The 25,194-nt window shown below is 38.5% G+C and overlaps 2 protein-coding genes across 2 annotated transcripts in view; both read left to right on the forward strand.

Moving 5' to 3' along the window:
• The window catches only part of LOC115451556 (metal transporter CNNM4), a 33,678-nt gene extending 8,519 nt beyond the window's left edge, over positions 1–25,159 (forward strand). Inside the window, exons 2-15 of the mRNA XM_037443208.1 lie at positions 2,158–2,997; positions 3,189–3,291; positions 4,203–4,775; positions 4,979–5,095; positions 6,237–6,408; positions 12,974–13,165; positions 13,487–13,633; positions 13,945–14,085; positions 15,243–15,382; positions 18,191–18,317; positions 19,267–19,396; positions 19,873–19,969; positions 22,863–22,925; positions 23,289–25,159. Coding sequence (XP_037299105.1) covers positions 2,158–2,997; positions 3,189–3,291; positions 4,203–4,775; positions 4,979–5,095; positions 6,237–6,408; positions 12,974–13,165; positions 13,487–13,633; positions 13,945–14,085; positions 15,243–15,382; positions 18,191–18,317; positions 19,267–19,396; positions 19,873–19,969; positions 22,863–22,925; positions 23,289–23,414 — 2,968 coding nt within the window. The 3' untranslated portion in view covers positions 23,415–25,159. The remainder of the gene's footprint in view (positions 1–2,157; positions 2,998–3,188; positions 3,292–4,202; positions 4,776–4,978; positions 5,096–6,236; positions 6,409–12,973; positions 13,166–13,486; positions 13,634–13,944; positions 14,086–15,242; positions 15,383–18,190; positions 18,318–19,266; positions 19,397–19,872; positions 19,970–22,862; positions 22,926–23,288) is intronic.
• On the forward strand, positions 19,987–22,854 carry LOC119190728. Its single transcript, XM_037443209.1, has 2 exons — positions 19,987–21,830; positions 22,088–22,854. The coding sequence occupies exons 1-2, from the start codon at positions 21,548–21,550 to the stop codon at positions 22,624–22,626; spliced, it is 822 nt and encodes a 273-aa protein (XP_037299106.1). The 5' UTR covers positions 19,987–21,547; the 3' UTR covers positions 22,627–22,854.
• Positions 25,160–25,194: the final 35 nt, after the last annotated feature.

Genomic DNA, 25,194 nt, shown 5'->3' on the forward strand with positions numbered 1-25,194 from the left:
TGTAAATCACAACTGAGTTATGTGGTGTAGGAAGAAAAGTTATTTTTGAAACAATATATTATTACCATTTACCGCGTGTCTTCTTTGGAACAAAAGTAAATTGCTCTCAATAGACGGGACTTTAAAGTAAATCACACACTCGTTTGGGATAGCTTTATTAAGTATGAAATAGAAAGAGGGACTTCCTTTACAATGCAGTTATATTGTAAACGTCCTAAATTACTTTAGATCATAGATCCTAGATTATGTACATTGTACATGTAGTCACCCATAGAAGTAGTTAGCAAGTTGAAAATTTTCAATCGCCTGTAAATTTTTGTTTCCATATCAACAATCGTTTCTTCTTTACTAATATAAACTTCAAAAGGTTTAATTTTATTTAAAATAAAGAAAAAACATTGCGATTGAAGTTAATGTGTAGAAAAGTTTTATAGTAACGAATTCATTCAACAACTTTTATGGCTCACTGTAAATAGGTTAGGGGTTTGAATATCGTAATCGAAAGCGCTAGAAAACCTAAAATTATTCTAGCCATGGCCATAGCTTAAGGCATCAAAACATTATCTGTTCCAGCATAATTATATTTCACGGTCTTTCATTCATATTTTCATCGGCCTTGCCCGAGTATAGTGCTCGTTAAAAAAACATATTGTTAAAAGCCAGAAAGCAATAAAACCCATTTTATATACAAATATTTGATAGTAACGATTGATGTATGAGAAAATAGCTTATGACGCGCGCCACGGGAATAGGTTGACGTTCCATAAACAAAAGTCTAACCGACCTTGTGGTTTGACCGTTAGGGCTATTACGTAAATTGGAACAGCCAAGGGACTGCGAAAATTACTTATTCTAATATGTTTGTATGAATATTTTTTTTTAGATTCTGTGATTGGACGATGCAAAAGTTATGTTAATATCGTTTATGGGTAAGTCGTGAAAAATCCGATAGAAAGGATTTTTTTTAGTTGTGCTGTATGTCACCAGGGCAAAAGATGATTAGTAGAGTTTGGCCGAATAAAAAGTCATCCGATCATTGTAAACCTTCTACACATATCGGGCCTCGATGTTGGGATTGAACTCACTGTCTCTCATCATAAAGTTGACTACTCTTTCCCAAGACGTAAACATAATAATAATGTATTGAAATAATATCATATCTAGGACATTATAACAAATATACAATATTAGAGAAGAAATCGTAAAAGATCTTCAGCAATGGCGAGCATCTGCAAATCGCTGTCTAGTTTGAATCACGAAAGCGTTCTGTTTTCTGTATCACGATGTTACGCTCCAGCGATCGTAAGCAATGTATGAACGAATCACCTTGGTTGTGTTGTTTCTTTTTGTAATGCACTAAAAATTGATCTTGCTCTACATTCTTTGTTGAGGATTTAGATCAATAAAAAAGTTTTCACGAGTCGTAGTGGCCTGCGTGACGCAGTAGAAAAAGGTCAGTTTTACTGGTGGTAGGTCTCACATATTGGAGAGTATGCTTAGGCCTACCCAGGTACCACCGCAATGTCTAATTCTGCCGCCAAGTAGCGGTGTGTAGTCACTGTTGTGTTCCGGTTTGAAGGACATTGTAGCCAGTGTAACTACTGGACATAATGAGACTTAACATCCCACGTCTCAGGATGGCGAGCGCTGTGGAATTCCAAACAATACCTTGTAATTCAAGGTGTTGGATAGTGTTCCTACTACTTATGGGCGGTCGTATCGTTTACCATCAGGCGAACGGCAAGCTCGTCTCGTCATTCAATGCAATAAAAAAAAAACTATTTAAGATGACGATGTGACTTCGATGTCAAATATATTTGGTACGATGGAAAACCCTTCCTAGATTCCCACACATGGCACATCGAACAAGACTTAATGTGGGCTCAAAATATGTGTGACTGTTGGGTGTCATTTTTTTTATTTAATGAGAAATCTCACTTGGTCATTCAACGCCCATAGTCGTTTGAACATATACAAATATTTGTTCTAAATGAATCATATTGCTTGTCGTCTGATGTAACACGTGTTAAGCATTGCCAAATTTCAGGGAATGTAACGTAATTTGATAATTGGATTTATTTCTAAATGCCTATAGTATACACAAAATTTGGACCATTCGAAAGCATTAATATAAGAACTTTTATTTATTGTTCACAGCTTAAGTACCCCATCTCGAAATGGCAAAAGTCCAAACGCCAAAATCGAAGAGAGCACACCCCGGCCCGATCTGTCACGGGACATAGCCATAAACTACTTGCCTAATGTACCGAAAGTTTCTCACAATGAAAAGCGAGATATTGAAGTGCTCGTTCAAGATAAATACGTGTCTTCAAACGACTTGCAGCGAGCTACCAAACTTAATGATCGGACTGTCTTCGAACAAACAGGTTACCCTGGCAGATATAAAAGAAATGTTGTGGGCGATAAAAGAACAAACGCTAGGCAAGGTCAAGAAAATGAAGCTTACAACGAAGATGATTACAAAATTGACCCTTATGGCAGAACCAGTAGTAGTATAGATGACGATACTGAACTAATTCATAAATTAGATATTAATACAAGTAGTAGTACTAATCATCCTATTACTAAACATAATATAGAAGGTCTAAAGAGAAATCATACAACGAATAAAGTAAAACCAAAAGTATCGAAAATTCCTTCATCCGTTATACGTAAGAGAAATTTAGAAACGATACTCAAGGAGTTCTATAAAGACAATAATTTTACAACGGATGCATATAAAAAGAGTAAACATAAGCAAGATAAGGTGAAGTCAGAAGCTAGAGCTTCTGTCCTAGGCCTTAACGATGGAGCTAATGCAGGTCCAGGTAAAGTAAGGAAGCCACGGCAGTCGGATATGTTGGAGTTTACGAGCGTCCGGGCCGAACAAGTACCCGTGATTGTTGAGGGGATCAGGGTTGAAGACTCCGCCAAAGATCCTAACATTATAGAAGGCGGCATACCTAGTGTGCAAGCCTCAACTATCGTCACTTTACGGTGAGTACTATATGACACAAGTTTGATTTTTGTATGTGTTTTTTTTTCTATAAAGGTTACAGTTTTATTGGATTTTAAAATATAAACTGATGCCTTGGTGTTGGATTGTCTTTATGTCATGGTATCCACGAAGTTTTTTTCATACCAGAAGTGCTGTTATGTCACCAATTTCTTGATGATTTGTCTTGTAGGCTATTCGGCGAAGGACTGACGCCCCGGACTGTGATTGCGTTCACGCACCACGAGCAAACATACGGCCAGCCCTGCAAGTTTCTTCTTAAAGGGGAATATACGGTGAGAGCTTGATATTTATAAAACAACTAGGTATTGCTCGCAACTTCGCCCGCGTTATAAATTTGTCGGTATAAAAGTCCCACTGTGTACTTTACTAGGATAAGAATTTAGAAAACAACTTATAATTTTCTAGCCTGATTCGCTGTAATGAATCCTCCATGGCGCAATCTGCATGACGCAAGCGTCATCTATTTAAAAAAATGAGATAAAAGTGATTATTTCTTAAGGGAGCAAATTACCAAGATAAAATATAGCCCACAGTGGCGAAGCGTCTATACAACCCGATTCCTACCGGCTTCCCTTTTAGATTTATTTGCATTTATCTTAGTTTTTGTTTTCTGTTAACTTAGGCCTTCTAATTTGCCTCGGGGTACCTTTTGAAAAAAATCACCCTTCGCCACTGATAGCCTATATGCTAATAAAGGGGATTGTTTATCCGTGTGATCAATTTCATCCAAACCTTTTAAGCGGTTTCTGTTTTTATTTATAACAAACATGGTAGTTATTGACCGTATGAATATATAAATTATATTTATTAAACTTCAATAAATCTTGTTAAAATGGTTATAGGCCTTTTAAATAGTCCACACGAAAATAAAGTTGACTATCGATTAGCATCTGTTACATGTCATCGACTTGACATTTAATGCTGCGCTGACATTCAAAATGTAGGGCAAATAGAAAAGGATGTTATTTATTTGGGTCGAGTTGGGGGATTTTCTATACACGAGAAACTATAAAAGAGTTAATGCAGTATCCAGTCTTCAGTAAACATTTCAGGGAATTTAATTGTTAATTAAAAGTACACAAGTTTTACAATCAAACATAGCCTATGCGCCATATTTTGTTATAAAACTCTTGATATTTATTTCAGTGCTTTAATTTACGCTACTCATACACTTTCTTTTCAGGTAAGAGAAGGATCTCTGGGGCCAAGAACAGCACTATTCGATATAAAAGCGCCGGCGCAAGTGTCCGAACAAAAACTTTACATCTGCGCGAAAAATCTGCGACCCGGTCTCACAGACCCCACCAAAGACGAGGAGAAATATGTTCACCAAGGAAACGACCCGTTCAAAATTTTCGCCATTCACAGCCCCCTACTGCCTCTATGGGCTTCCATGATCCTCATACTGGTGTGTCTGACGTTCTCGGCGTTGTTCTCCGGGCTAAACCTTGGGCTCATGTCGTTGGATCGGACCGAGCTGAAGATCATATCCAACACCGGCACGGAACAGGAGAGGAAGTACGCCCGGGCCATAATGCCGGTGAGGGATCACGGCAACTACCTGTTGTGCAGCATTCTTCTGGGTAACGTGGCTGTCAACTCAACTTTCACGATATTGTTGGACGAGCTGACGTCGGGGCTGTTCGCGGTGATATTTTCTACCCTGGCTATTGTGTTGCTGGGTGAGATCACGCCGCAGGCGATCTGCTCCAGGCACGGGTTGATGATCGGCGCCAAGAGCATCATGATCACTAAGGTGAGATTCTATTGGTGATACTGTTAAATAGATTCCAGTTCAGCATAAATGCCAGGCGAGGTGTGCCTGGCGCTGGTTTGCTACTAGAATCTTCATTTAGTTAAAACATGAGTGATACGATTTTAGAAAAGTTCCGTATGCGTAGACGCATTTCATTATCTAAAAGATGGATCAAAGTTATCCTCCTTTTCTTTTTGTTGCAGTCTGTAATGGCATTGACGGCTCCAATGGCGTTCCCAGTCAGCAAACTGCTAGATTATTTCCTGGGTGAGGAAATAGGCAGCGTCTACAACAGAGAACGGCTGAAGGAGCTTGTTAAGGTACACAAATATTATTTCAACAAGACAAGTAGCTTACCTGATATGTCCCACGCCTGTCCGTAATAAATAGCAATAGCAATATATATATTACACTACGATCTTCATCCATCCACTTTATTTATTTATTTAAAACTTTATTGTACACCATAACTATTAAAAAACCAAAACAAATATGTATACATATGATGGAATTAATTTAAACATCGGTGGTACAAATGGCGGTCTTATCGCTCGAGGCGATCTCTACCAGACAACCATTGATGCAGATGATAAAAATAGTTTATGTTTACTCAAATATTAAACATTGAAATAAAATTAGTTTTCGTAGTTGAACAATTATTTCCCCCTCGAAGTTTCAAAAGCTTTGCAGCTTTCATGAACACGGGGCAGACCTACACGTCTGCGTCCTCTATAAAATCCAATACTTAGTTTTATTTCACAAACACACGCCTTTTATCACCCAAAGGGAGGGCAGAACTGGTGCACTCACTTTCCGCCGTGTATATTCCATCCCATGATGTGATAGGGGACAAACCTAACGCCATATCGGACACAAACTCTAGACTCCGGGCAGAGATCGTGTTAAAAAAAACAATATTACTTTGTTCTACTCGAACTAAACTCAGAACCTCAGTACTGTAGTCGTACGGTCTTACAAGTACGCCGCCAAAGTAGTTGTATTACAAATAATTTTTAACACTTTACAAGCGGCGATAGCCTAGTTGAGTGTGGAACGGACTGCCGAGAAGAATGTCCGCAGGTTCAAATCGTAACGGCACACACCTCTGACTTTTCTAAAAAAAAAATCATGTGTGTATTCTTTGTGAATTTATCGTTCGCTTTAACGGTGAAGGAAAACATCGTGAGGAAACCTGTACATCTGAGAAGATCTCTATAGGAATTTCGAAGGTGTGTGAAGTCTACCAATCCGCACTAGGCCAGCGTGGTGGACTAAGGCCTAATCCCTCTCAGCAGTAGAGGAGGCCCGTGCTCAGTAGTGGGCAAGTTTATAATACAGGGCTGATATTATTATATATTTATTAACACTTTGACAGCAAACAAAACATAACTAGAAGGCCTCGATATTGATCAACTAGAGATAAGTCAACTCTCTTATACCATTCGATTTCTTTTCGTCCAGGTGACGACAGACGTGAACGACCTGGACAAAGACGAGGTGAATATCATCTCCGGCGCGTTGGAGCTGCGCAAGAAGACCGTCTCGGACGTGATGACCAAGCTGGAGGATGTGTTCATGCTGCCCATCAGCAGCGTGCTGGACTTCGAGACCATGTCCGAGATCGTCAAGTCTGGTGAGTGGTGTTATTTTTTATAGACACCGCAGTCAACACCGGGGGAAAACAGCGAATGGAATACTAGATTCCTCCGGCTTAGCTATTGCATGGCTCTGGAGGAAAATTGGAAGTAGAAAATGAAAAGAAATGTTGAGGAAGGAGATGGGATCATCTTTGGATGTGCGGAGCGGAAAGGAAGGGAAATGTTCGCGAGTGCCTCGTAGGCCTCAATGTGCACTTACCACCATGAGGTATACGCATTTAACTGTGTGCTTAAGGCCACGACAAATGTTCCACCGTGCATTCAATGAGACCGAGCGCACAAGAGTTGCCTCAGGGAGGGAGGGGCGCGGGGGGGGGGGGTTAAGTCGATATGTGAAGGCTGTATCTGTGTGTTGCGGGTAAAGAAATATTTGTACATTGTCGGTATTAAGGTCAGAATTGTGGTCAGGTCAGGTCAGGAGAGTTTCATTCTGTCTGTGATCAGTCATGACGTTCGAAGTTACGCTCGTGTTCTACAAAATTTCAATACACTATATTTCTAAAATGTACTACAATCGAATCAATCAATTCAAATCTATAAAATTAAATTTTTAAGCATCACTCGTAAATGTTTTTTTCTTCCCATTAAAAATTTGATCTTTTTCAAAATATGACTATATAACATAATTTCAAACTACTGGTAGGTGAGTGCAGGCGAAATATCGTGGATTTGCCCGCGGCTCCGCCCGCGTTACAAAGTTTTTCGGGCTAAAGTATTCCGTTATAAAAGTCACGCTATACTATATTTTCCCGGGAGCCTATGTTCTTCCCAGGGTCTCAAACTGTCTCCATACCAAATTTCATCTTAATATGTTGGGTAGTTTTTGAGTTTAACACGTTCAGGCAGTCGGATGCAGCGGGGGACTTTGTTTTATAATATATTTTTGTAGAACTTTTTAAGAGGAACAATCCCGTCATACATCATTGTTGCATAACTTTAACCGTTTACACAGCGCACGCAACGGAAGCTCTCAAAACTAATAAATTTTCCCCGTTTTTACAACATGTTTCATTACTGCTCCGCTCCTATTGGTCATAGCGTGATGATATATAGTCTATAGCACTCCACGACCAAAGGGCTATCCGACACAAAAAGAATTTTTCAGTTTGGACCGGTAGTTCCTGAGATTAGTCATTACTGCTCCGCTCCTATTGGGTGTAGCGTGATGATATATAGCCTATAGCACTCCACGAACAAAGGGCTATCCAACGCAAAAAGAATTTTTCGGTTTAGACCGGTAGTTCCTGAGATTAGCGCGTTCAAACAAACAAACAAAGAAACAAACTCTTCAGCTTTATATAATAGTACTAGCTTTTGCCCGCGGCTCCGCCCGCGTTATAAAGTTTTTCAGGCTAAAGTTTTCCGTTATAAAAGTAGTAGTTTCCCGGAAGCCTTTGTTCTTCCCAGGGTCTCAAACTGTTTCCATACCAAATTTCATCTTAATACGTTGGGTAGTTTTTGAGTTTAACACGTTCAGGCAGACAGATGCAGCGAGGGACTTTATTTTATAATATATATTTTTAGAACTTTTTAAGAGGAACAATCCCGTCATACATCATTGTTGCATAATTTTAACCGTTTACGCAGCGCACGCATCGGAAGCTCTCAAAACTAATAATTTTTCCCCGTTTTTGCAACATGTTGAAACTGTTACTGCTCCGCTCCTATTGGGTATAGCGTGATGATATATAGCCTATAGTACTCCACGAACAAAGGGCTATCCAACGCAAAAAGAATTTTTCAGTTTGGACCGGTAGTTCCTGAGATTAGCCATTACTGCTCCGCTCCTATTGGGTATAGCGTGATGATATATAGCCTATAGTACTCCACGAACAAAGGGCTATCCAACGCAAAAAGAATTTTTCAATTTGGACCGGTAATTCCTGAGATTAGCCATTACTGCTCCGCTCCTATTGGGTATAGCGTGATGATATATAGCCTATAGCACTCCACGAACAAAGGGCTATCCAACGCAAAAAGAATTTTTCAGTTTGGACCGGTAGTTCCTGAGATTAGCGCGTTCAAACAAACAAACAAACAAACATACTCTTCAGCTTTATATAATAGTATAGATAGATTACCGTAACGTTTAACTTGTTGCCATATCTATACTTCTATACTATTATATAAAGCTGAAGAGTTTGTTTGTTTGTTTGTTTGTTTGAACGCGCTAATCTCAGGAACTACCGGTCCAAACCGAAAAATTCTTTTGCGTTGGATAGCTCTTTGTTCGTGGAGTACTATAGGCTATATATCATCACGCTATACCCAATAGGAGCGGAGCAGTAATGGCTAATCTCAGGAACTCCCGGTCCAAACTGAAAATTTTTTTTTGCGTTGGATAGCCCTTTATTTGTGGACCGCTATCAGCTATATATCATCACGCTATGACCAATAGGAGCGGAGCAGTAATGGCTAATCTCAGGAACTACCGGCTTTAACCGAAAAAATCTTTTTGTGTTGGATAGCCCCTTTGTTCCTGAAGTGCTATAGGCTATATATCATCACGCTATGACCAATAGGAGCGGAGCAGTAATGAAACATGTTGCAAAAACGGGGAAACTTATAAGTTTTGAGAGCTTCCGTTGCCTGCGCTGCGTAAACGGTTAAAGTTATGCAACAATGATGTATGACGGGATTGTTCCACTTTAAAAGTTCTAAAAAATATGTTATAAAACAAAATCCCCCGCTGCATCTGTCTGTCTGAACGTGTTAAACTCAAAACTACCCAACGTATTAAGATGAAATTTGGTATAGAGACAGTTTGAGACCCTGGGAAGAACATAGGCTCCCGGGAAACTACTACATTTATAACGGAAAACTTTAGCCTGAAAAACTTTATAACGCGGGCGGAGCCGCGGGCAAAAGCTAGATTTTTAAACATGTACGGCTTAGTGACCCCATTGCACCTGAAGGTAAATAGAGTTGGGTCCAATAGAATGTCGACTGACGAGAAATGATTACCCCTCGACAGCCGACACAATTATACCGCCCTAGTGGAACCGGATATACACAGGCTGATCCCGGAACGCGACACAATTCCGTTAGCCACTATGGCTGGTTTTAACACCTTGTGTACGGTGATCGCTATCCCGGCGGATATAAAATATATACTACTTTTTATAACAACTTCAACATCTACAACATTTTTATTTTTCACTATATTGTCAAACAAGTAATTTTGGTTTCATGAAATGACTTCACTGATTAGCGTGGTTTTGAATTAAGCGACGAAGCAATATGAACTGATTATAGACCTTTATTATCGGTGTCCAAGGATTCCGGGCGGATATAAAATATATCTTACCACCAACAAAGCTATGACCGCCGTAGCATTGTCAGAAGTCCCAAACTGCGCGTCGTAATTCCACGTGGGATACGGCTGCGGCTGTCCGTCACCGAATTCCATATTTAATAGAGCGGAAGGACAGGCGAGGTGCACACGTGCTGACAGTACTGCCGTACAGAAATATTCCCTTGGACCGACTCCAATAGTGCATTGCATAAGAGTTTGTTAAGGCGGCGGATATGCTGCTATTTTTGGCTTCGGTCAAATGTATTAATTATGGAAGGGCTTGTAAATTATTTTGTAACGGAGTATGGAGGTAACTATGGATTTGTGACGTCGAAGATTTTGTTGATGGTGTTTAGTTGATGTTATAGTGAATACTGCCAGGGAAGATCTAACTGCTAGTCCAATAGAATCCAAACTTCAATAAATACATGTAAGGTCAAAATTGCATATTAAAGTTATCTCCAAATTACTTTTTCTGATATTATGTACCCTGATGCCTATAAATCCTAAAAGAGTAGTGTATAAAGTGATGAATGTCGATGTTGAAGTGTTATTATTGAATATTTAGCTTTCCTTTTAATTGTGATGCCATATAAAAAAGGACTAATTAAGATTAATGTCTTTGTTCTTTTCAGTTTTTTGAGATTTTCTTCCTTCCCGGGACTAGTTAGAAATTCTAAAATTATGATATGCGTGTTCAATATCTTTAAGATCCCATGTCGTGATATTTATTTTTACACATCTTTATATTATGTTTTTATACACTTACTGGGAAGTAATATAAATGGTTTTACCTAACTTAGCTTAATTATTATTTAGTATCCTGCAATAATTTTATTGAACTCAAAATGCAAATACACGACTCGTAAAGTGAATCATTCAAATCACCGACTAAATACATTTCGTAATTCGGTTATAAAAGTAATATCGTTTAAATTTTATGATGTTTAGTTTGTCTGTTTCGCTCGCGAGTCGCGGCCTTGACATTGATTCACAATGATGTTTGTTTTTATTTTAAACAAACTGTTACAACGAATATAGAACATGTTGCACGTTAATGTAATATTTCTCTTTTTAACCCCCAACGGAAGAGGGCCTGATGGAACATTCTAGCCAGTGTACCTACTGGACATAATAAGACTTAACATCTCATGTCTTAGGATGGCGAGCGCAGTGCAATACCAAATAATACTTTGTAATTTAAGGTGTTGCATAGTGATTATGTTTATGGGCGGTCGTGTCGCTTACCGTCAGCCGAACGGCAAGCTCGTCTCGTCATTCAAAGCAAGAAAAAGGGAGTTGTTATAAGTTTAAAGTGTGCATCTGTATGTCTGGCATTGTAGCTCCAAATGGAAAGGTCCGAATTTAATGTTTTTTGTTTTTATAATCTGATTTCATCGATATGATTGTTAGTTATAATTTAGAAAGATATATTCTTAAATTTCTTATTAGTTATTAGTCACGGCTTTCTCATAAAAATATTCCTGGTAGCCGAAAATCGAAGTGTTAGTCCTGTATATAGTATATTATAATATTCTGTGCTTTGTCCAAATCTCTCCGGGGCTTTATACGTTTACCTCCAACAAACATCGAAACATCTTAAAAAAAATCGCGTGTATTACCTAGTATTATTAAGAAAAACAATAAGTATATTATATTCGTATTTCCCGATACTAGAGTAGAGTTCTCGATGTCTTCTTCTAGGTTCTAGGCTTCTTCTGGCGAACCAATGACACGCGTGTGGTGGCACGTGACAAAATAATTCCAAATAATATGCCAAACATTGTATTTGTATCTTTGGGCTTAATTTCGCCCAACATCAGGTGCAGTGAACTGTGAAGCCACTTTGTCGAACAGCGATAAAAAAAAATATAATTGGGTCATAAAAAAAGTCGCTAAAAAGGCTAAGAACGCTAAAAAGTGGATAAAAACCTGTCCTGGGTGGCACGTTACAGGCCATTTTCGAACCTGGATGCGATTGGCTCGGGACCGAAAAAGGTGGTATGATGTGAGAGAGGACTATATCTGGGCATAGGCCTCTTTCACATCATGCCAACATTGGGACTCCTCAGGTTGTAGATGATGATGATGATGATGATGATGAACTATTAAAGGTTTGCCATTCCTGGTATAGGTACAAGATGGCCACATTAATCTGTCAGTGTGAAGAAATAAAATTTATTTTATTACAGTTTGTAGTTTTTTAACATTAAGTTTAATGTTTTCTGTGGCCTTCGACGTTGTGATTATTCAACTACCTACATTTATTTATTTACACAGAATGGATATATTGCCTGGTGTATTTTATATGCGCACAACTGGAGCTTACCCATTGTTAATGTCTGGAGAGTGACTGCAGCTTTGTTAATACTGGGGCATTATTTAAATGACCAATTTAAATGCTAAGATGGTTTGGGCATTTGGAGAGGATGGATAATAAGAGACTGACAAAGAGGGTTTATAAGGCGAATGTGGATGGAAGAGCCGGTAGGGGTCGACCGCACGAACCTTCGAATGTCAGATATCTGACATTCTCTGTAAAGGCCAGGTCAAAAGTACCCGGAACTGGCGGGAATGCATGAAAAGATTGATGAAGGTGGAGGAAGCGCGAGAAGTATGCCAGAATCGTGCAAAGTGGCAATTCATAGTCTCTGCCTACTCCTATGGGATAGAGACGTGATACTATGTGTGTATGTATGTATTTAAATGACCTAGAATATATTATCAGGCAGGATCCTTATTCTCTATGACGGTGTAAACTACGGCCGCGTTACGTTATCTTCGTGGGATCAGCGTGGAATGGGTATTCTGTATGCCAATTTCTATTGTTTTATATGCGACGCGATGCGTTACGTGTTTGTTTGTTAAATAACATGTGATTAGCAGTGGGTTCCAATAAACGATCCCAATCTTAATCTTAAATCCGATTCGGAGATTGAACCAATGATAATAAGTCATTTGTACGCATGTTAAAAAATATTTTGCTCTGATTGGTCCATTTTGAGATAGATCGAATGGTGGTTAGAGCATAAGGGCCCCTAAAAGTAGAGAAATTATAATGATATTATCATACTTCTTATTAAGAATTTAAATACTATAGTTTTTAAAGATGTTTATACTGGTGTAGCCAATACTTAGTAGTCAGTATTTTACTTAAATTTACTACATTTAATTTTCTGATAAGGTTTGACTAAAGCTACGAAGCAAAGCTGGTGAGTTATTAAAAATCTGTTGTATTTGCGCAGGTTACTCCCGTATCCCGGTGTACGAGGGCGGCCGCGGTAACATCGTGACGGTGCTGTTCATCAAGGACCTCGCGTTCGTGGACCCCGACGACAACACGCCGCTGCGCACGCTCTGCCAGTACTACCAGAACCCCTGCAACTTCGTCTTCGAGGACGTCACGCTTGATGTAATGTTCAAGCAGTTCAAAGAAGGTGAGTCGGGTGGAATTGCTTAGAATGATCACTGTAGTTACTGTTATGCTGTACCATGGTTAGCATATCCACTCAAGGGTATCCTTAGGGACTAGTGAAGAAACTCTGTCATGATATTGATCACAGCAGTCAATGATGGTTTTAGGTTCGGAATATTTTTGCGGGGCCTTTTTTTAAGGTTTGGCTTCAATCGATTATGACTGACATTCAAATCAAAATGCATATATCAAGATCAAGCTTGTGGCGTCCCCAGAACCTGTGGTGAAACCTGTACATGTGGACGCCTTCATGGATATGTTTTCTTGTCTATTGTAATGTCAGGTCACAAGGGCCACATGGCGTTCGTGCATCGCATCAACAACGAGGGTGAGGGCGACCCCTTCTACGAGACCATCGGACTCGTCACCCTCGAGGACGTCATCGAGGAGATGATACAGGCGGAGATCGTCGACGAAACAGACGTGTTCAGTGAGTACAAAGCGAATTGTAGGGTAGTTGCAATACAAGCAGAGAGAAGGAACAATATAGTAGCAAAACAATGATGTGGCAAGGTTGATGATGGTCAGCCGCTTTATTTAATACACATTCCAAAGCGTGTTGCAGATCGGCTAAGCCTTTACGAGGGGTCGATTCTGGAGAATGCAGTTTCGGCTAATCATGTTAGAGAATCCTATATTGATCTGTGAATTGAACCTAGGATGTACCAGTCCAAATACTATACACATTGTCTAGGTGTTATGACAGCTGGTAAACGTTTAACAATGTTCTGTTCCGTACAGTGGACAACCGCACGAAGCGTCGTCGCAACCGTCCGCAGAACAAGCTGCAGGACTTCGCGGCGTTCGCGGAGCGGCACGAGAACCAACGCATTCACATCTCGCCGCAGCTCACGCTCGCCACCTTCCAGTTCCTCAGCACCAGTGAGTACCCGCGCCACACGCAGGCCGCCACCACCACTGCAACTAACAACTAACAACAGAGACACGTTCGCGGAGCGGCACGAGAACCAACGCATTCACATCTCGCCGCAGCTCACGCTCGCCACCTTCCAGTTCCTCAGCACCAGTGAGTACCCGCGCCACACGCAGGCCGCCACCACCACTGCAACTAACAACTAACAACAGAGACACGTTCGCGGAGCGGCACGAGAACCAACGCATTCACATCTCGCCGCAGCTCACGCTCGCCACCTTCCAGTTCCTCAGCACCAGTGAGTACCCGCGCCACACGCAGGCCGCCACCACCACTGCAACTAACAACTAACAACAGAGACACGTTCGCGGAGCGGCACGAGAACCAACGCATTCACATCTCGCCGCAGCTCACGCTCGCCACCTTCCAGTTCCTCAGCACCAGTGAGTACCCGCGCCACACGCAGGCCGCCACCACCACTGCAACTAACAACTAACAACAGAGACACGTTCGCGGAGCGGCACGAGAACCAACGCATTCACATCTCGCCGCAGCTCACGCTCGCCACCTTCCAGTTCCTCAGCACCAGTGAGTACCCGCGCCACACGCAGGCCGCCACCACCACTGCAACTAACAACTAACAACAGAGACACGTTCGCGGAGCGGCACGAGAACCAACGCATTCACATCTCGCCGCAGCTCACGCTCGCCACCTTCCAGTTCCTCAGCACCAGTGAGTACCCGCGCCACACGCAGGCCGCCACCACCACTGCAACTAACAACTAACAACAGAGACACGTTCGCGGAGCGGCACGAGAACCAACGCATTCACATCTCGCCGCAGCTCACGCTCGCCACCTTCCAGTTCCTCAGCACCAGTGAGTACCCGCGCCACACGCAGGCCGCCACCACCACTGCAACTAACAACTAACAACAGAGACACGTTCGCGGAGCGGCACGAGAACCAACGCATTCACATCTCGCCGCAGCTCGCATTTATTAAATTTTATACTACTTTAGTTCTAATTTACTTCATTTTAGTATGCTGCAATAATTCTGACTTAGAAATGAAACGTCTCTAGTTGCTATTTGGATTACACCTGTATACTATCAGGTGCAGTGTATAGATTCCAGGATAAAAAAAATAAGTTATGTTTGTGTGTAGGCGTGGACGCGTTCCGCCCCGACACGGTGTCGGAGACGGTGCTGCGGCGCCTGCTGCGGCAGGACGTCATCCACCACATCAAACTCAAGGGCAAGACCAAGAAGGACCCCACCACATACGTCTTCCAGCAGGGGAAACCGGTCAGTAACTATACAACATATCTAGCAAATATAACGACTATTTTGTTAAATTGAAATTATATTGATTTTTGGTTCACGTGGTCAGATTGTCAGAAGTAATAGTCACGGTAGAGCGTCGATAAACCGTACAGCTAGGCTCGCTCCGACAAACCAAATTAAGGACTTCTGCGCGTAAAATATTGATAAATACATGTTCTTATAGCTATCAACTTCATTTCTACTTATAGGAAGTGAAGTTGATAGCTACCAGAGTTTACTACTCCGGGAAACGATATTCATACTATGATATATTGGTATATATGTAGGTATATTTGCACATTAGGGTGGAGCGTCATTTTTTTTTTTATATTTTCGTTGTTGAATAGCACTATAAAATTGCATACCACACTCAATTATATAAAAAAAATATTTAAAAAAATATTGGAATCTATTTTTAGCCCTCTACCGACGATTGAAGGTCACGAAAAATCGTCAAATTGAGATATTTTTAAAAATAACATATAGCAAGAAGTGATTATTTCTTATATTGTTAGGTAACTTATATTCTCTTAAATCACTATATTTATATCTATAAATAGTCCGTACATTGAAAAATTAACAACTAAGCAATAAAAACACAACGTCAATACGAACGAAATAAATTATAATTGCAGTTACAAGAGAACATATTATTACTTTTAATAATGGAGCCAGGATCACCCTATTTAGGGTATATAACTACGTTATGTGGTACAGGAAAAGCCATAGCGGATTCAATACACTTGTTTTTACTAAAAAATCATATAAATTTAAACAATTCTTTGGCTATTGGATGCGACCGAACTGCTACAAAGACTGGTTAGAAAGGTGGGGTGAATCGTTTCACATTGGCATAAATAAAATACTTTATTTATCACGTAGGCGAATAAAGTTACACTTATGATACATCAAAACAATGTATAACAATAATTATAATTATTATATCTAAATAACAATTAAAATTAATTATATAAGTATGGTCATTTTAAATTAGGGATAAAATTTATAATGAATACAAGGTACAAACCCAAGTAACCAGCTCGGTTGGCAGGTAGGGGGAATAAAAGCATAACGCGTCGCGATCCTCACCGGCGAGGACATGAGCCCTAACCTAGCTAATCTACTAGCCTTTCACTAGCTACCTAAGTGATGACTACCCTAAGAAGAATAGCAGAAAGAAACTCCGGGCTTTTCTTTTTTTGTCATCAATTGTTCAGTACATCTTTTGTATTTTTTCCAAGTCTTTTTTGTAATTAAGCAGACCAATACACTGGTTTATTTGTCTACTACATGCGAATGAACTATCCTTTCGGGAATTGTTTATAAAATTAGATGGAGCAACCAGCAGCCCTCAACTCTATTCCGGGCCAATAGGGAAAGAGTAGGAAAACTTTACTGATCTTCCTGTCACTGAGTTTTCTGCTATACTGTCAAACGTGCCTGTTTTTCTGAAGGAAACTGAAAATAGTCTGTGTACACTGTATAGATCAGAAATACCAAATGTGTCAAGCTATAAGTAATGGGCTCATGTTCTCAAGGCTTGTCTAACAGAAATCCAGGAAAAATAGCTCATTGAAGATGTTTAACAACGACTAACAGAATCTCAAGACTATATGTAGCGTCATCAAACCCTTCTTCTCAATTAATTAAATTCATATAATACATTTTTAAAGTTTATGTCCCTGTCTGGTTTTGTATAAAGAAAGAAAGTTCGTTTAAACAAGGGCCAACCCACATCTACAAATGAATAGAATTTTTCCGATGTTTGAGCGCTGACATTAAAAAGATTATTGATCCTGTTATACAAAGAGTTCATTTTTTGTGTTTATCTAACATAAAATCGCGCGCAATTATACCATACTTTAAAACAAAAACCATTTTAAAGTACACAAAAAATCTGAATAATTTACGCAATTTTTCACGATTTTGTTATTTTTGGCTTTCAATTTCATATTGATTTTTCATATTTTTCCCTCAATAAAGAATTCAGTTCATAGTATTAGTATTTTATGTTTAAGTTTACGCTAAAATATAATAGATTACTGATTTTGAACTTACTTTGTACTGATTTAAAAAATCTCTTATTTAATATATTTTTTGAAAGTTTGAGCTAAGGTAGAGGGCTAAAAAATATGTCAAAAAAATTAAATAAAAATATATTTACATATAATTTTGCCATATGCAACTTTCCGCAGGTGTTCAAAATCGATTTGGTGACTTTTTTTTCTCTCCATACTTTGACGCTCCACCCTATTGCACATGTATATAGATATGGCATAAGTTCGATTTTCCGCAGAAACCAGTTTCTCGAACACCCATATCCGCTTACTCATAATTGTCGCTCTAGTGTACATATTCTTAGAAAATAATTATTGATATTTCGCTGACTCATTATTATGAGGTTCCTTATATTTTTTGCACAATTGAATTTATTTTATTTATATATCAAATGATTTATGTCTTTTTCAGTAAAGTTTTAATAATCCCTAAAAATAAATAAAAAGGTAACCATGAATTATTCTTTTCTAAATTTTACCAACATGACAATTTAAAATCTAATTTTTCCGCCATAAATAAAAATTAGCACAGAACATTTTAATGTTGAACCAGCGATTTGTTGCATAAATTACCTACTCTTTTTTTTAAGTCGGTTAAAAACCATTATTATTGGTGGTATTGATATATTTTAATTAGATATTGTAAACTTTATTTGTATCAATTTATTTATGTTTATTATACTGTTTGTTTCCTGTACTATAATAAATTAAATTAAATTTAATTTTATTCCAGGTGGATTATTTCGTGTTGATCCTGGAGGGCCGCGTGGAGGTGACGGTGGGTCGCGAGAACCTCGTGTTCGAGGCGGGACCCTTCACGTACTTCGGCGTGCAGGCGCTCACGCAAAACGTCGGCGTCGGTCAGTACAGCATTATTTAAGTTCGATTAAAACTTTGGTTGAGTTTTTTCTCACATACGATAGGCATTTCTTATGTCTACTAGGAGGCCACAACCTTTCCCTTATGTGTTTACTATAATATGTTGACCGAAATAAATATTTTTTCATTTAACAAAACTATGGTTTGTGACTAGTTAATTGACGCTGAAGCCGGTATGAAATATTTTTATAATAGTGTGTATATTAATGCTCCCATCTTTCATGAAATATAATTATTTACACTAATGATCAACTGTATGACAGAGCTATAAATTATAGCAATAATACTGGATTATGTAGAAAAATACATACGACTAGTTTCATACTTGCAGTTTCGCCTGCGTAAAAGAGTTTTCTGGGGTAATTTTTTTTCGGCTTACTAGATATGTATCATTATATTATGACCAAATTACACAAACTCATTATAAATTGTGGCCTATATGTTATTCTGATGAATAACCAATATTACTGTAAAGTTTCATCCAAATCCGTTTAGTAGTTTTTGCCTGACAGGGGAACAAACATACATACATACATCCATCCTCACAAACTTTCGCATTTATGATATTAGAGACTTTCCCGTCCTCACACCCACCACTACAACTCCTGTTAGCCAGGGTCAGCAGTGGCACGCATTTTATGACACCGAGCGGTGAAGCCCGGTGAGTCTCAGGGAAGACTAATATGTCATCCCGCAACGAAATTAATCAAATAGAAAGATAGGGAGGAGTTGGAAATATTAATTGTCCACTTCCCTCCATAGCAATGCGGGTGACAAAATCATGATCTAAGGAGGCGTTTTAACCTCAAGGATAGGGACATTTATAACTAGATAAGCTAGCAATTTATAATATTAGTAGGATAAAATGAGCTACCCTTCACGTATCGTTTGAGTGCATTTGAGTTGTGTGTACCGCGTGGTGTCCCGCAGCGGAGTCCCCGACGCCGTCTGCGATGGGCTCGCTGCAGAACATCAACATGGACTCGATGCTGCGCCACACGTTCGTGCCGGACTACTCCGTGCGCGCCATCACGGAACTCTTCTACCTCACCGTCAAGCGGTCAGTGCCACGTCGACACTACTACAGATCTATAGAATGACATACGACCCTTGGCAATATATCACTGGCTCACTGTTATAAAGGCCTAGGTTCATTTTTACTTACAAAAGTGAGATTAAAAATGTTCATGTTGGCAAAAATTTATGGACAATAATTCATGGATCCCCTTTTATTTATGAACTATTGAAAATTTTCACTGAAAAAGACTTTGTATAACATAGAAGCTTGGAATAGTGAGCAAGCGATATTTAGTATATCAAGTTATAAAAAGCAAGATAACACTAATTAAATAACACTAGTTGCCTATGGAAAGACGTAATTGGTACATATTAAAATTAAGGTAAAGCGTCTCTATCACTCACATTTATAAGATATTTCGCCACTGAATCCCCGTTTCTCTTTATAAAATTCGTTGTGTAATTAATATTTAAGTGTTTTGTACACGCACCATAACATAACATATATTTCCGTGGCAGGACCCTTTACTTGGCGGCGAAACGCGCCACACTCATGGAGAAGGGCGCGCTGTCCAAAGGCGCCATCAACGAACAGTTCGACAACGAAGTGGATAAAGTGAGTACACTGTAGTTATCTTACACATAATGGAAATGACAGCCATTTGTTGAAAAAATATTTAACCTAAAACCTACAGAGACAAAATAAGTTTCATAACATGAAGTTCCGGAACCTATACTTAAGGCAAAACGAGGGCTAATACTTCACAGGAACAAGATTTTTATTACGAAAGAGTCTTAAATCAAAAATCTCTTAGAAATCCATTGAAAAAGCGTCTACAGCATCTGTTATATCATGGTGTGAGATAACATATTAAAGACACTGCCATAAATGAAATAGACAACGACACCAAACACCTATAGATTTAATATCTAATGGCATTTCGGAAACGTTAGAAATTGTGACGTCATGCGTGAACCAGTCGAGAAACCAGATAAAACTTCGACTGGCATGCGTAAAAGAAAAAGCTCGATTATAAAATTCTAAAACAAGAATTTCCTAAATTCCTATATCACCTTCACCTGATCCTTTTCCCTTCCGTGGATCAGAGCATCATAATATGTTCTACATACAAAGGCGTCGCCAAGGGGGGTAGGGAGGGGCAAAGTCCCAAGTGTTTGACTTGACTTGCTTGATCGATCATTCCCGTACGTCGAAACTAGAATGAATTCACCTATTCCATTGCTAATATTCCGTAGGATTAATTACGCTCCGCTCTATATTATTGTTAAAGCGGGAGAGGGAGAATGGGAGAAGAACATGTGCTCTGTACTTTACATACAATTCATACTTATATCAACCCCCCATTCGGTCCATCGGCCGGCGACGCTCTTGTTTGCATATAAGCGGTGGACATCACCTATATGTAAACCTAATGCTCGTCTGTCACCATTTTCCTAAGAAAAAAAAACCTCTGAAAATTGTCTTCCATACCCACTCCTCACCTTTTCCACACACCCCCATTCCAGAATCTGTGCAACTCGTCGAGCGCGAACATCCCCATATCGTTGATATCCCGGAAGTTGCTCGGCATGTCGGCGAGCAACACCGCCGACACACACTCTAACGACATCACACGCGATAAGGTTTTGTTTTTTTAGCGTTTTTGAGTGGCTTTAATGGACTGATAATGTTAATGGATATAGAATCAAAGGATTACATACATATTATGTTATCATTGTGCAGTTTGTTCGATTATAATTGTAAGGGCATCGTATTGCATAGTCTACAATCTAATTATTATGCGATAAATATATTTTATTTTGAAAACTACTTACATGCCTGCGATAAACAAATAAATCCCCTGGTATTGCGGAGTTTCATGAATGATGAGCATCATTTTCCGTCACGTGATTCCTATAACTAGTTTGACGGTTTTGGTCTATAAATATATCTTTGATGTTTGTGATTTTGACAAGGTCGTGTTATAACGTGTGATCGGGTTAAATTAAACGTAAATTTTACATTAGTAGGTAAATATCTACAATTTATTCATAGTAGAAAAATGCAAAGATAAACAGGAAGCTTTTAGGAACTACCTTCAGTTTTCTGATAAAAAATAATATTGAGGTAATACTAATTGAATTTCTGAAATCCGTAAAACAGTATCCGTCTAGACAAAACATTATCGAGCTGATGCAAGTGTGCCAAAACTACACATCGTCGGAAATGTTGGACGAATGCGACCAATATGTGAAACAAAATTCGCCAAACACTTGGCCAAACGACTCAAACGCTGTTCAGTACACGAACTGCGACGAAAACGACCAACCGTCAATGTCGGAGCGAGCGACCAATGTTGGCGATAGAAAGACGACTGGCCCAGTGGTTACTGATGATGACTTGACCTGTGCAGAATGCGTAGAGAATAATTATTGGATGGACAACAAAGTAGCTAAAAGTTTGAATGATAAGCCTGGTTAGTTATTTTAAATTTACATGTAGGTTATCATTGTAAGACATTTGAATTACGTTCAAGATTTTTACTTATATTGTACTCGTATGTATATTGTAGATGTACTGAGAAAATTACATAGCCGTTCAAAGTAATTTGTAGATTACGAACATCTAATAGGCTATTATCATCAGTGATACATATTGTAGAAATGTTTGTCTCCACATTTATAAAAAGAAAAAAAAAACTTTTCAATAAATTTTAAATATGAATATTTTTAGGTTCCGATCACAAGAAGAAAAAAGCGACATTTCATACCGATTCCTCCCTCCTCACCTTCCACCACCTTTATCCGTCGAGCCACGACCAAATCGATTCGAAATCTATTGATTATAAAACTTTTAACTCTGACATCGATTTAAACTTGAAATCGATAGATGCGACCAAGCCTTATTACAGAGACATCCAATGCCATCGTAACGATGATAATTATCGACAACCGAATCAAGATATCGGTTGTAAATCGTTTAATATCGATTATTCCCAGTATAACAGTTCTAATTCGAATTGCCATATCGATTGCATTCGAACAGATTTTTATAACCACGACTGTCTTATGAATGACGTAGATTGCAATAAGATTCCTAATTCAATCGATTGTAATAATCGATACCCAGAATATGAGAGAAGGAATGTGTTTTACGATAAAGAAAGTAAAGAGGAAAGAGCTGCTTTACATAAACGAAGGCAAGAGACGGATCAAATAATGTTGGACCAACTTGCTAGAATATTAGCCATATTGGAGAGGAATCCTACTTGAAACAGGTTTGCTAAATGTATCAAATATCTCGTTGGATTCTACTGGGGGTAATTTATTAGGCACAGTGAAATTGGACCATGATAAGAAAAAAATGTACCACATGGAAATGGCTTAAAATGTTACTAGTCGGCCACGTAAGATTGTCGGCGACAACTTTACTTGATATGTATTAGTGTGGTTGGGGAAAGTGTGTTATTTTCAATATTTTAATTGTGTAATTATTTTTGTTTCGACAGTTATTGCAGTCGGTAGATGAAGACATCAGCATAAGTGGAGAACACAAAACACCTTCCAGACAGGTAAGTTAAAACATATATTCAAATAGGTATCTCTACAATACAATATAACTACGTTAGACGCACGCAGAGAGATGATTGATAGCTAGTTATTGTAAGCTAATATATTTATTTACCTTATTCTTATATGTGTAATGCCTATATAATTAAATTATTCTATTTTATATAATTTATTATTAGTATCATATTTATTGTAATATATACATACATTTAATAATAATATTTCACCATTTTTGGATGCACCTACCTTGTTTATATCTGCACCACCGTAAGGTCGACTGGTAGAAAATGCCTCTGGCATTAAGTCCGCCTATATACTTATCTGTATATAAGGTGTATAAATAAATAAATATGCGTTGTGTGGAGGTGTCGCCGCACGCGCTGCCGCCGCCCGCGTCTGCGAGTGCGCACACGCGCGCCTCCTTCACCTCGCCCGACCGCAACGGGGACGTGTTCGCGCGCGCCGACGAGCAGGAGAAACTACTCAAGTAACACACATACACTTTACATCGGGATACAAGTCTTTGGGCTATGATTAGGGACCTTAAAACAGAACACGGATAAATAACTAAAGAATCTTTATACTTTTACGTTTTTAAGAAATCTTCGCCATAACTTAACTTCCGAAATAATGTTTACTGATGCCAAAATCACAATCATTACCGCCTTTGTACATTACAAACTGATAAAATTATTACTTACGAACAAAACTACTTACTTAAATGTACTTAATTTGTTTATCTCATATATTAACTTCATAGAAATAATTACAAAAATGCTTATCCAAGTCGATGTATGTACTTAAAACATCCTGTCGAATTTGATCTTGCATTTGCCAAATAATGACGGTTATAAGTACATTTACACAACTGTATCATAACTATATGGGGAAAATAGTCATAATAGGAATTATCTAAGTCAGGTTTAAATAAGTAAGTTTTTTAAATAGTTAACATGAGTTGTAATAATATATTAATGAATAAATTATAATCAGTATTATGTTATACGAAAATTAACTTATTTAAAGTAAACATCCAGTAAAAGAGACGGGTCAAGCCTCACCATATTGTAAAAATATTTTTCGTTATTATTTATGTCGTTTTTTTTATTAATATTGCATTTGTATTAGATAATATTTGTTATAATGGCAAATCCCGTCTAGTTTAATGGATGCTTACTATTATTGCATTACACATTGAGTGCTGCCGCCTCAGTGACCGAATTTTATTTATAATATTTGTAACATTTGTTGTATTTTAATGCCGGCCGTACACAGCCTGAGAGATTGCAACGTGTCCAAACTGTTCAATTTCGTCGATCTTTAGAACATGTGTGGCAGCGAAACCAGTCCGAATCCCGTCGGACTGACAGCCATTTTCAATAAACTTTCCAATCTCAATCCGATTCAGAGAATAAACCAATGAAAATAAGTAATTTGTAAACATGTCAAAAAATCTTTGTTCTGAGTGATCCATTTTGAGATAGATCAAGAAAAGCGATTAGGATCGTTTATTGAAAATGGCGGTTAATAAAGTCACGGTTGCGACACAATATTCCTAGATTTAGCAGTATTACGTACGTGTAACCCCATAAGATAACACATTATAGAACTAAAATATGATGACTTGAATGACTGCATACAAATATCTTAATACCTACGATACTCTTAGAAAAATAGTACCTATTTTAAAATGTCACAAAGAAATAATTGCATTTCTCGATGAATAAAATAGGTGCCGTAGATTACAAAAATATTTTACACTCTTGATAACGGAGGAAATTCTCAGAGTACTTTAAAGTTTATATTAAGTGTGGTGAGACGGAACGCTGGTCACACAGCGGTGTTGTGCGTTTATGGTTGAAAGCAAGGCTTTTATATGAACGTAAAGTAATATTATGTAAATAATGTGATAAGTAGTCTAGATGTTAGATCAATGTTAACCATGCAGAGTGCGGCGGCTGAGGACTGAGAACACATCAATTGTTAAACACCGGTACTCTCTTACGTAATGCGTTTTCTCTTTGGGACTCAGTGGAATTATTCTTATCGCACTTTGATTTATTGGACGAACAAACATGTTTTGAGTCTTTATATTCCAATTTCTACTATTTTATTAATATTTTACTTTTGTGTAATATTTTATTTTCAACCCCCAGCCGCAGTGCGTGTACAATAGAAATAAGAACAATTGTGTATGTTATTGTTACATCAATAAATTGTATTATTGAGTATAAAATTGTTTTTTTTTTTCACGTAAAATGAAACACTGAG

This window comes from Manduca sexta, chromosome 26 (assembly GCF_014839805.1).
Source record: "Manduca sexta isolate Smith_Timp_Sample1 chromosome 26, JHU_Msex_v1.0, whole genome shotgun sequence".
NCBI lineage: Eukaryota > Metazoa > Arthropoda > Insecta > Lepidoptera > Sphingidae > Manduca > Manduca sexta.